A 13,841-nucleotide genomic window follows, 5' to 3' on the forward strand; every position below is an offset into this window, starting at 1 on the left:
TCAATGTAATCTGTATCAACTTTCAGGAAGTAATCTCCCCCCCACCCCCCGCCGCCCTTAAATGCCTTCTCTAAGTTATTTCTCTCATATCTGTAGTCTAAAACCTAGAAGTTTTAAGTTCATGACAATTTCACAATGACTCCTACTAAGTGCTATGTTATCTTGTATACTCTCTCTGTGCTATAGCTGTAGTAGATGGGGGAAATAATGACCAGATTGATCAGAGAGGCTTCATAGAGGGAGGTTTTTGAATCATGGGTAGAATTTGCATGGGAGAAGACATTCCAAGTAAAGGAAACACCTGGACAATGAGTACTCTTTCTGGATCCATAATTTGTGTTTTCTTCAAAGATTTCATGTTGGAGAAATTAGAGAATAATGTTGATATATAGAAAAGACTCCTACTATGTAAGGCATCAAAGATAGGTATGATAAGTTAAATTGAATATATAGAAAATTAAGAAATGCAGAGTTATTGTCTAATTTTAGGGGAGTGGCATTGAATTGAAAGGGACTGAAGAAATGATGTTATCAAATTAGTAAATATCGTTGTTGGTTATGCCTAGCATGTAGATGTGGAGTTATTTGCTCAATGTTCAAATCATTAATAGAATTCAAAGTATTGAATTCTTTGATTGGATCTCTTGAGATCCTATAATTTCCTTTCAGCCCCATTTATTTATCAAGAAAAGACGAGTTTGTAAATTAATATAACAGAATTTGTGATTTGTTTTATGGATTGAGGAGATTGAGTCTAAAATCCTAATATTTGTCTCACTATCAAACAGGGAAGTGAGTGGTACATGAGGAATAACAGCCAAATGGGAAATAAATCACTACTTATTTGTGGTTTTGTAAGCTTCTTACAAATCCCCAAAGGTCTTTCCTGGAAAAACTGAGTTGTAGCCATAGGCTACCTTGGAAGCCTAATTCCTCTGTCTGCTGTACTTCACCAAATTGAGGTTGCTGGGCCATCTCTTCCATTGAACTCCTTAACAGTTAGAGACAAGCACAGAGAGCTTTACCTGAGAAAGCCAGTTCACTGAATGGGTTTCCAGTGTGGAATACCTAAAGCAAAAGCCAGACTGTTCAGAGGGTCCAGACCCTCCTATCAGTCGTGTTATCATAAGGCAGCAGAAGGCTGTAACATTGATTCAGGAAGCAAAAAAGAGAAAAGGTACCTGCCATTAATGAAGAACAAAACTAGGTATAATGGATGTCCTGAGCATGGCCTAAATAATTGCAATTCATTGTGATGAATGTTAAAATAGGTTAAGTGCTAGATAAAGTGGTGACACAAACTTGGAAGTGATTAATTCCTTGTGTGAGTCTAGGAAGGCTTCATAGAGAAAGACACATTAGGGATAACTAAATGTTTGTCAGGGTAATGATGGTAACAAGGAGGAAATTCCAGGAATTGGAAATTTGGTAAACCATGGTAAGTTTTGGGAAAGAGAAACAGTTTGGTGTGATGGAAGACATTTTTATAGGGAAAAGGTGAAAACTGGGGCGGTAAGCTGACATGAGAAGGTCTGAAATCTCATTGTTGGAGGAGGTCATCAAGAAGACTTGGCATCTGATTGACCTGCAAGCTAGCCGTGGGCAACTGGAGGCTCCTTACCCCTTCACAGTCCTTGGAATGTGCGTTCTGCTTGTCTTCACTGCTCCCAGAAGCTGCCTCAACATTGCAGCCTTGAGATAGGAATGTGGTGTTGAGACTATCTGGATGGTACATGTGATTGAATCCAGGTAGGGCCTCTATATAAACTTTTAAGATTTGGTGGGTGGGTGTGGAGATCTACTCATTTGTGGCCATCTAAGACAAATCTCCTAAGACAAGTCTTCTTGCTTATTGAAACTGCCACCTCCCAATCTGGAGTGGCCTGCCTCTTTCTTCGGTCTCTCCCTGTCCTCCACATATGGGGCCTGGTTTCAGAATATACCCAGGCAGCTCCCAAGGAGGTTGCGAACAGCATGCTAAAGAATACAAGCTTTATCCAATGATATCTATGGGACGGTTGATAAAAAGAAGATCCAAAGTTAAGGTCTGTCCTAATGTATGAATAGTTCCTTGTCTCTAAAGATGCTATTATGTAATTCCATAATATTCCCTATGGTAGCTATAATTACAAAAAAATTATCAATAAACCTATGAAAAATGATCAACAAACTTGGTGGCTTAAGATAATATACATTTATTATCTCACAGTTCTGGAAGTTAAGAAGTCCAAAATGGGTCTTCCCAGGCTAAAATAAAGGTATCAGCATGGCTGACTTCCTTCTAGAGGCTCTAGGGAAGAATCCGTTTCCTTGCCTTTCTCAGCTTCTAGAAGCTGCCGGCATTCCTTGGCTTGTGGACTCCTTCTGTCTTCAAAGCCAGCAATGGCTGGTCCAGATGTCTCAGGCTGTATCATCCTGACATGTTCCCTTTTCTCCCTCCCTCCCTCCTTCATCTATAAGGCCCCTTGTGGTGACATTGGACCTGCCCAGATAATCCAGGATAATCTCCCCATGTCAAGGTCAGCTGATTAGCAACCTTAATTCTCCTCTCCATGTAACCTAACCTAATGGTAGCAGTCACAGATGCTGAAGATCAGGGCGTGGAAGTGTTGGGAGGGCTATTATTCTGCATACCATACATCATTTGTATATATCGATTGAGCAGATTTGTTTTCAATATCACATTCTTATGACCCTGTTCTATAATGACAATGATAATAATGGGCCATAGGCTTAGCATATAAGAGATCAGAAGATATAATAAAAATTTATCATGGATTCTCTAAAAATGTATAGGCATATTGGCAGGTAGCTCATCTTTCTTGAGAAAATGACTCGGCAAAGCAATAGCTGCATTCATTTAGATAACATTTTATTTGTTAGAGCAAATTTTGACAGACTTCATTTTAATAGCTGGAGAAATTAAAATCACAGCATTTAGTGTATTGGCATACTCCTACAGGTAGGTGCAGACCATTACATATTTTTGAAATAAAATCACTGCTTCTACCTTTTAATGAGAAGATTTGAGGATAGACAGAAGCCATACATTTAAGCAGATATGTTTTAATAGATAGTAGAAAACTGTCAGAAAATAGATCCACTGTGAACGTTTCTACAGTTCTCAGTGACTTCTTTGTTATAAATAACATTTTTAAATGTGTACTTTTCTGAACAGAAAAAAATAGCAATTCACTTTCTGAATACTTTCATATTTACAATGCCCTTTTAAAAATAGTAAAAGGGACTATTGTGATGTGAACTATAGCATTTCTAAATTTAAAAGAAATAAAGAACTCAAATATACTAGCCTAATGAGATAACAATATTTTTCACTAACTGAAAGGTCATAGAATAGAATACCTGAGCTTTATATATACACTATTTTTACATTTACAGCCATGAACAATATTACAATTTGGCACATTTATGTATTACTAATTAAGCATTTGAAGTTATAATCTATGAAATAAGTATAGAAACAGCATATACCTCATTATGATGTTAACCTAAAAAACAGAATATAATTGTTTGTCATTTTATTTGTGAAGTTTTTTGTCTTTTTTAGAATATTAGGGAAGAAAATGGATATAACAAACATAAGTCTAAGTTGTTTTAGTAGAAGTTTAAGTTCAGAACAATTCACACAATGGCAAAATATGTTCATTCATATTTTATCTATAATTTCTCATTTAGTTTACAAAAAAACCAAGTTTACTCAAAATATAACTCATTGTTATAATAGCCATTTCCTTTTTCCTGCTTTACATTCTGCCCCTTCATTCTCTCATATTCCACTTTCTGTAACAGAGCTCATTACCAAGGTGATAGGGGACTAGTTTCAAAGGCAACATGTCACAAAAATAGCAATCCAGTCGTTTCCTTCAGGACATTCATATATTTCTTGTGTTATAAGGAAAACCTTTCCTTGGGCGCAGTGATATCACTCCTGAGAAACCAATTACTTTTCACATATCTGCAATACTATTTTGACATAACTATGTCGTGTAGGAAAGCAAACTACAGTTATATGGTACATAATTATGGTATCTTATCTACAGTTTCTACACTGTAAACAGAAAAACTGATTTAAAATAGTTGATTATCTAGCAATTAATAATTGGATAATTGGTTCAAGTCATTTTTATACATTGGCTATTCATAGCTTGGCTTTTTTATGTGTAGCAACTGTTATCCATAGTTCTCTATTTTTATCTTAAACATCCAAAACAACAAGGGACATTTTTAAACAATCTATAATATTCTTCTTGGATCTAAAAAAGAAAAAGAAAAAAAAAGAAATGGTAAACGTAATTGCAACAATCACATCGAATTCTTTTCAAATCGCAATAAATTGTTATATTTGGTTTTCAAAAGTATTGTTTTCTCATCATCTGTCAGAATATGCTTAAATTAATAGAAGCTATGTTTACATTCCTAAGAACAAGTTTGTTTGAAAGTCTATTTCCATATGAACAGCTAGGTGTTCTGATTACTTTGATACTAAAGTGTACTGTATTGAGGCTATAAAGACTCAACATAAATCTATGAGAATAAGAGTTTTTATCAATTTGGTAACTGAGGCTACATGAATATGCTGTAGGGTTGGCCAAAATTAAAAAACAAACAAATGGGCAAAAATAAAATAAAATTGCTTACTTTTCTAGATAAGACACACAGGAATAAGAAAATGAACATCCCCTGGAAGGCATTGCTGACGGTGAAGAGGTAAGCTGTTACCACTGATGCATGCACAACATGGAGGACCCCAAAGATCCAGGTGGTGCCAAGGAGGAATAGGAGAGCAAGGGCTCCCCTGGCACAAGACCTAGAACATATTTGAAATGTTTCAGTTAAGAAAACTACATATCCTCAACACACCCCTAAACTCCTCCAATTATGTGGGAAAAGAGTTTGTGGTACAATGAAGAAATCTACAAAGACCACAAGGGATTTTGAAACTGACAAATTATTCTAGCTTCACAGGATAGCCTTCTGGGTATGTTACTGCTCCGGGGCAGGGATGTGCTTCCAAAATGAAGGCAACATTATTAAAATATGGTATTTTTCAAGGAATTTCCTTAATCTTAAAATATTTTTATCTAGTGTACTGTAGTGTATGTGCTTTTATTTCAAATCAAATGTTGCAATAATTTCTGAAGGTAAGACATATATCTGTTAGGCGGTATTTTCCCTAAGAAACCTTGTAAACTATACTGTGTGGACTTGGGTCAGTAGGTGTGCATGACATCAAAGGAAGCTTCTGCTTTCCTTTCAGGTATAGTCAAGAAAGGACAAGAGATAAAACTAGATTTTTTTTTTCACTGTTGCAATACAGTTATCTCAAAATAAATTCATGTCACAATACTGATTTCTTAAAAATAAAAAAAAAAACCACTCTTACGTATTTTCAATTTATTGCCTATGACTTTGGTCAAGCAATATTCGGTCCTGCTCACTGAGGACATTGCTTTGAAAATGAGGCAACTAATGATTATTTTCTCATTCATTCTTTGTCCAATCATTCCATACTGCAGAAGATGTTTTAGCAGTATACCTCAGAAAATGAGTCATTTTCAACTTTATTAAAACCAGCACACTACATGAAGCTATGAATGGTGAGGGGTAAAAGAAAGTAATCGATCAAACATTTGCTAAATCCGAACTATAAATCTTGTGCAAGGTATTGAAACTACAGGAGTGTTTCCAAGCAACACAAACGTTAGTCGTTTCTAATGTTCCCTATAGCACACTTCAGTTTTTCCTGAACAAACCATTTTCAAGGTCTCAATAAATCAGTTTTAAAGAGAGGGTTGAAAGAAAAATCATGGCAGCATGCAAAGTAGGAGTCACAAGAAAGAAACACAGTTACAAAGCTCCGAGGAATGTTTTCCAAAGAAAATCACTAAGGTCTATTTTTGCCCTAAAACACAACCATCATCTTTTCTTTCAAAGGGGATTATGTTGGAAAAGATTGCTTTACTTACCATTTAATATGTGGTGATTATAATCTTATTAAACATATTAAATGCTATTTAACAGTAAGTATCTTAAATATGGCAGAAGAAAGTACAAAAAATAATTTTAAAAATAGTCCTTTCAAGAATTATTTGTGACTTAAGTTACTAAAGCTTTTAACTACTAAAGAAATAGAGTTAAAGAGACATTTACCTTATGTTCTCATAGCAACTAACTTCTGGTTTCAACCCTGCAGTGTGACGAAAAACTTTGTATATGATAAATCCAAAAGCCAAGAGATTAACCTGAGAAAATAAATGAATTTCAAAGCAGAGATAATTTTCATAGTCAATTAGATACATATGAAGGAAGTAAATAAATACTAAAGATTTCAAATAAGATAGAAACTAGAAAATGGTGGGATTTTTATGCATATTACCAAGTACAAACCCTCTGGTAGATTTAAGGAAGCAAATCTGTGGCTGATCTTTATGATAGCACTGAAAATTGTTAGTACAAATGGTAGTACAATTTGCCAGATCGTATTAAACACCCTGTTCAAGAAACTTCTTCAGATGTATGATCACGTCTACAGATTGATGAGTATCATCTGCTGCCAATTATAGGATTCATACACATACTTAGTTAAATTTTGGTTTGAAAAACTTTGTGAACATTTGAGAAATCAAATTTTTGTTCATTAAATTATATGCTGTTTTGAGGAGAAGTGTTAGTGATAATTCTGTCAACCTTTAAAAAATTAAACTGGAAAAAAGATATTCAGAGGAATTAAAAAACCCAACAAAACACTTCCAATTTCTATCGCTAGAAAATGTTATGAATGTACTTTCTGTCTCCTAATATTTATGCTCAGATTTCCTTTCCCTATATTTAACCTTGGAAACTTTCAAAATATTAATGAAATAAATGTTTGTTTGAAGGTATATACTTTTTATTAATAAACATTTATCATTCTATTATTTATATTTGCCATTATGGGCTAAGTAGAGTAATACAGTTTTCACTCCTTTTAAAGTGACTGCATTATGAAAAGTTTCCCCTTTTCCTATATTTTTGAAAAACTTAAAGTCATATTTGTCGTGCCAGAAGATTAAATCAAGGGTATATTTTGAATGTATATCTACTTTAATATGAGAATACTAACAATTAAAAATATTAAGTATTTTAAAAATAATTTGTAGATTGAGCCTTTATTGAATTTATTTTATTAATCCAAACAGATTTTTTCCAAAGCCATTTTGTTATAATAGCAAAGTGTAATAATTTAATTTTTACCTAATTCTTACACTAGTATTTCAAAAGCTTATAGTTACAAAAAAAGTTGGTTTTTTCCTTCTGTAGTCTAAGGAGTTTCATATAGCTTCTCAAAATTTATTAATTGCTATTACAAAAAGCAGTATGAAAGAACGGGTCAGATAATTTCATTTTGTCACTTCTCCATGGAGAGGTCCTTGAGAGAAAATCTTAAAGGAATAAGGGTCTATTCCCTTCTTCCTGCTTCCAAGTGTCCATCACTTCTAATTATATGACTAATTAATTCTAACTACAGTAATTCTTCCATACACAGGAAAGACTTCAGCAATTGCAGTGGGGGAGAGAAAGCATATTAAAAGTGAATGAATTGATAGTCCCCCCCATCTTAGGTTCAAATAACTAACTGAAATGAGAATTTAATAATAGTTAATTTTGTAAGGAGTCTTTACTTAATGAAAGAGGGATACATAGTATCTTCTAGGTTTTTATAGCTATAGCTTCTTTAAATGAATTTGGAAACAGCAATTGTACTTAATTTTATAAATATGAGTATATATTTTTTAAATAATAAAAAGTATTAAAAGTTGGTTAGTATAAATATGTCAAACTATTATTGGTTTGAATATTTGCAAATAATTTTAATGAGGTGTTTATATTGAATTTTTTATCCCAACAAAGAATTATGAGATAACTTTAACCAAAAAAAATTATTCTCTAGATGCATAATTTTTCCACGTGACTGATTGTAATATTAAAATTTCCTAAACTCTTTTCAATAAAACTGGTTTGGAAAATAGTTGCTCATACTGCTGTGTCTTCTCAGAAGTCCAAATATGTTTGGAATGCTGTTCCACATCATCAGCTAAAATGGGGAAGAGCAGCCACGGAACATTCCCTATGGGTGATACAGTTCTGGAAAGTACATTTTTCTGTACAATAGGGAAATGTTTACATACTTGTAAAAACCAGGTGCTGCTGGAGAAGCAGGAGACTAATTCTTACTCCATCACCTCATACTTTCCCCATTATAAGAGAAACAGATTAAAATATTTTTACCAAAAGGTGTTATGGTTTTATGTAATAAAAAAATCACAAATACACTGATTTTATTATCCATATTCATTGGTACTAATACAAATATATTAAGCTTCTTATATGTATTCTAAACATTTTATAAAGGGTCCAAGTCTCTGGCATGGTGGTGGAGTGGGTACAGATTAATGAACACAACAGGCATTGTCTTCTGTTCTCATAAACTTATTAAGAAAATATATAGTAAATAATGACATAAGTACTTAGAAATCTACAAACTGATAAATGCTATCAAGTCACAAATTTGGATCATTAAGATAGACAGATTAGGATAAAGGTTCAGGAGGTACTTCTCTTAGGATTTCGTATTTAGACCAAGACCCAATAAATTATAATGCATTAGCAGATCAAAGAATCCATGAGGCTTGAGAGAGTTGAGGACATTGCAGATCTTGAAGGAATTAGCAAAGGTAGCTGGGGTGGAGTCAACAAATGGAAGGGAAGTATGAGAAGAGGTGAGTGAAGTAGACAGGGATGGGAATATTACTTGGATTTTATCTTAAATGCAAAGGATTTTAATGTATTCTTTCACTCAAGAACACTTATATACTTTAGGCTTTTCCTTAAGGGACTTGCAGTATAATGGAAGAGATGATCAGTCAATAGGCAAGTCAAACACCATTCAGTACGTGCCCAGTGATTGTTTAAAAGAAGGGTAAAAGAACACAGGTAACGACACCCTCACATGTGATTTCTAAGCCAGCCTCGAATGACCAGTAAAGCCAAAGGAGAGCAACCCAGAGAAAGTAAGTGATTACTCAGTATATCAGTGCAGACCTATCTCTGCACACTCACTTCTTAGGTGATCAGACCCAATGGCTCAAAATATTATCCTTACACCCTGATTGTTTCACTATGTCTAATAGGCATCAGGAGTTGAACATGTCGAAAATCAAGCTACTGTTCTTCTCCCCAAAGAAACCTATTTTTGCTTCAACCTTCCTCACCTCAAAAAAAAAAAAAAAAAAGCTATCTCATCCTTCTAGCAGATCAGCCTTATTCATCAGCAAGCCCTTCACCTCCACCTTTAAAACATACTCAGAAGAGGACTACCACTTACTGTCTTCACAGCGCCTATCCTGGGAGAGACCACATTGTGCCTCACCTGGGCTGTCGCCAAAGCCCCTAATTGGTCTCTCTGCTTCCATCCTTGCCCTCCTACAATCTGTTCTCATTACAGCAGTCAGATGGATCCCTTTAAAATTTAAGTCAGAATAAAAAAAAATAAAAAAAAATAAAATTTAAGTCAGACCATGTCCCTATTCAGAACCCTCTGATGGCTTCCCATAGCACTCAGAATTAAACCTAAAGATCTCACAATGGCCTCTGGGTTTGAAATGCTTTGGTTCTCACTATACCTCTTCTCTCCAGTCCTACTTCTCTCTCCTTTGATCATGTCTACTATGTTCACATTGGATTCTCTGTCCTTTTTCTAGCCCACCAGCATGCCTTAGGGGGGCTGTACTTGTTGGGCTCTCAGCTCTTCCCAAGGCAAATTCCCTCACCACCTCTGTTTAAATGCCACCTTATCTACATACTGCCTCCCACTGTTTATTAAAAACTGAAGCCCAAATGACAAATCAGACCTGAGTTCAATTCTATGGAAATACAGACAATGATGGTATTCTTTACTGTTTTGGACAATGCAAATTCTGCATGCAAACATGTTCTCCCCTTGGCTGAGTCATTGGAACACTGCAAAAAAAAAAAATCTCCTTGACCAAACTATAGTCAGCCTCAACCTTGGGCTTCAGTGTCCATCTTTGAAGAATTCAGTTTTAGCAAGAATCCTGCTAAGTCAGCTTAGAGAGAATCCTACCACTCTTGATTATCTGGTCACTTTCAATATCAAATTAAATTCCTCATCCGCCACCCTTGATATCTGATCACACTGGCCTGCCTTTCAGCAAGAGTCCTGTTAAAGTAAATTTACCAAGAATTCTCCCCACCCTTGCCATCCGCTCTTAGTAATTTTCCATGCACTCCCCTCCCCACACCACACAAACTGATCCTTGGCTATAAATTCCCAGCTGGTTTTGTTGTAGTCAGAGCTGAGCTGAATCTCTCTCCCCTATTGCAATAGTTTTGACACCTATCACAGTAGTCCTGAAAAAAGTCTTTCTTACCATTTTAACAAGTGTCAGAATAGTTCTTTAACAAAACTCAGAGCCAAATGCAACATCATAATATTCAGCAAATTTGGGGTAACTGGAAAAACTTTTATTTGCAGCTTTTACACTGCCTGTATTCTCTCTTTATCTATAAATATACGAGCTACTTTAAACCCTTTTTTAAATAGAGTGAAAAACTATAAATAATCAGTATCACCCAAAGGCACATGACTTTATTTACTTAGCGGTGGGAATTAAGTTGAAACTGCATTTTATATGGTATGGAAAAGTATTTTCTGGAGGGGATGTTTTATGAACTAAGTACAAATAGTCTGAGATAAGATAAAAACAAAAGCTCAAAACAAGATTATATAGAATTAAAAAGTATTTTTGATGATAAATGTTTGCAATTATCCCAGAAGTCATGACGTTGAGGCTAGAGAAATATGTGCATTTTAGGCTAAATAATTGGAAAGGTACTACTAGCATTGTGTTTACTGACAAGGCTACCTCGATGATAACTGACTTGAATACTTGAGCGATTCTTTCAAATACAAGACAACTCATTAATAGGAACCTCAGTTAAGGAAATGGTGCCTTTACAATGACTCACACTTTTTTTTTTTTTAAAGATTTTATTTATTTATTTGAGAGAGAGAGAATGAGAGACAGAGAGCAGGAGAGGGAGGAGGGTCAGAGGGAGAAGCAGACTCCCCGCCGAGCAGGGAGCCCGATGCGGGACTCGATCCAGGGACTCCGGGATCATGACCTGAGCCGAAGGCAGTCGCTTAACCGACTGAGCCACCCAGGCGCCCTACAATGACTCACACTTTTGCTCATTAGTATTTACCTATGTGTGCCAACTTTATCAGCTGTGGTTCCCTTATTATTTATCTCTAAATATTAGTGCCACAAAAGCACAAGGGCTAATTAATGACTTGCAAATGAACAAAGTCATTCGTTATCGTTTTTGGTTCAATTTTTAAAAAACAGTTTTAGCTTGTAGATTAGGAGTCCTTAATACTTTTCTAGGAATAAGCAAGACAAGAATGTTAGGGGCAAACCTAAGAACTCTGAAATTCACTGCGGCACTTGAGTATATAGAGAATGAGAACAGCTGTGAAGAAAAAAATCATTCAAGGCATGAAAACTTAACCCTTGAGAGAAACTAGTATTTTAAATTTAAAATCATTCCCCTGACTTCATCTTAAGGAATATTTATCTATACAGAGATCTGTTTCTTAACCTTCATTGATAGATGCAGTTGCTTCAAAGTCTGGCACACAGGTGCTGATGTTTGACAGAGTGCATTAAAAATTTTTAAGTGCCTTATTTTTTTAAACAAGAAATTTAAACAGATAAGCTGGAGAGAGAGCAGGAGCTAATTCTGAAAGATTTAGACCTACAGGTACATTCGACCCAAGGGCTTCAAATTCAGGCTTCGAAATGAAGCATCCCAATCAGTCATTTTTCTTTTCTTAGTCTTTTTCTCAATAATTGATGAAGCCATCTATATGCTGATGTCAGATCTCACCAAAAAGAATGAGAAAATTTCTCTTACAGCACGTTTAGACCCAACTTTAATTTTTCACATATATCAAACAGAGTCTGGTTCATTTAAGAATGTGTCATGATCACAACTACTATGTCCTTTCAAGTAGTTTTATTACCTTTAGATTAACTGGCCTAGTTAATTCCCTTCTGCCATGGACAAAGGGAGGATTTCTACTAGCCTACCAAGAGGGCATTAAAAACAACCCAGCCCCCCAAAACAGTGACCCATTCTCAATCCCTAGATCACTGCAGTAGTTTTCAGTTGAAGCTTTTAAAATGAAAAGATATCATCTCTTAAAGAAAAATATCTACTAGCGACATTGGAATCAAGTTTTGTCTTCATTCTGATTTTCTTTTGTTATCAGTTGGAATCACATCTTTAAATGCCTTACTTACAATGCTAATCCCAAAGAGTATCAGAAAAAGTGGGGTATGTACTGAGCAAAAAAAATGTCCCCCCTTCCGAGAAAACAGGCACAACTAACATGTGGAACCTGTGAATACACCAAAAGGGATGGTGCAGATAGAATAAGGTTATGGACTTGAAGATAAAGAAGTTATCCTGGATTATCCTGTTGGGCCCCATGTGAGATGTGAGCCCTTAGAAATGAAAGAGGAAGGCAAAAGAGATTCAGCAGCGAGGTGATACATCAGAGGAGGCAGAAGGGGAGGTCAGAGAGAACTGAAGACAAAGGGGGTCGTCAGGTCAGGCAGGAAATACGGGAGGTCCCTACAAATTGAGACTGACCCCTGTCCAACAGCCAGCAAGGAAATCAATCGCATGACACTAAATTTGGTCAACGAACTTCTAAGCATGGAAACAAATTCTCCCCCAGCGCCTCCAGAATGGCCAATGCCTTAATTTTAGCCTAGTGAGACTCGAAGCAGAAGAAACAGCTGAGCCACACTGTGCCAGACTTCTGACCTCCAGAACTGTGAAATAATAGATTTGTTGTTATAAGCCACCAAATTTGTGGTAATTTGTTATGACAGCAACAGAAAACTAACGCAAAGTAAAAGACATGTAAATATAAAATATAAATTGTGTATATATATATATATATATGAAATACCCTATAATTAGTGTTTCCTATATTTTAAATAAAAACTTAAAATCCAGTTTAAAAGAAATACTAATTTATCAATAACTCATATTTGTTATTGATGTTCTAGATATTTGGTGAGTAATCGATTATATAAAATCTTATTTGTGGATTCTGTTTCTGTGTTTCTTAAAGAGATCACAAATTATAACTAGTATAGGACTTCCTCTTCAGCCACTCGTAAATACAGTTTGTACTTTCAAGTACCTGTCACATCTTCTTCTGTATAATGCACACCTTTATAGGCCCTTTTTGTAGGGTTGCTTCATTAATGAGTAAAAATACAGGATATCAGTTAAATTTGAGTTCAGATATACAACAAAAATTTTTTTAGTGTAAGTATCTCCCATACAATATGTGGGGCACACTTAAAACTAATTTGCTATTTATCTGCAATTCAGATTACTTGGGCATCCTGTGTTTTGTATGGCAGCCATAACTTCATGGCTTTAAAATTATTTTCACATCTGATCCTTTTTGTAATCTGAGGACACTAGCTTCTTAGTAGAAAGCCCCAAGGACATCACCCTCTCCGCATATGACAGTTTGAAAAGAGATTTCAAAGAAAGAGGGGGTAAATTTTCAGATGCTGCAATTGTTGTGGAACCTGGACATGTGTGTATGTGCAAAGACTGATAAAATGTCCTTAAAGTATGTAGTGGATGAAAGCTCATATAAAAGGTTTGAGCTCAGTGAAGAATACACCCGGGCTAGGCAGGACTCCTTCCCCTTAGAAACCCCTCGGTGT

The 13,841-nt window shown here is 35.4% G+C and overlaps 1 protein-coding gene across 2 annotated transcripts in view; it reads right to left on the bottom strand.

Moving 5' to 3' along the window:
* Positions 1–2,855: 2,855 nt before the first annotated feature.
* Positions 2,856–13,841, bottom strand: part of ADGRL4 (adhesion G protein-coupled receptor L4) — a 110,691-nt gene continuing 99,705 nt past the window's right edge. The window contains exons 14-16 of one of the 2 annotated variants that reach the window (XM_031027186.2): positions 6,172–6,263; positions 4,660–4,828; positions 2,856–4,274 (exon numbers count right to left, since the gene is read on the bottom strand). In XM_031027186.2, the coding sequence (XP_030883046.1) occupies positions 4,212–4,274; positions 4,660–4,828; positions 6,172–6,263 (324 nt within the window). In that variant the 3' untranslated portion in view covers positions 2,856–4,211. Of the gene's footprint in view, positions 4,275–4,552; positions 4,829–6,171; positions 6,264–13,841 lie in introns of those variants that run through there. The other variant, XM_081817025.1, reaches the window with a different exon arrangement.

Source organism: Leptonychotes weddellii, chromosome 4 (genome assembly GCF_054177405.1).
Source record: "Leptonychotes weddellii isolate Sample4059 chromosome 4, ASM5417740v2, whole genome shotgun sequence".
Lineage (NCBI taxonomy): Eukaryota > Metazoa > Chordata > Mammalia > Carnivora > Phocidae > Leptonychotes > Leptonychotes weddellii.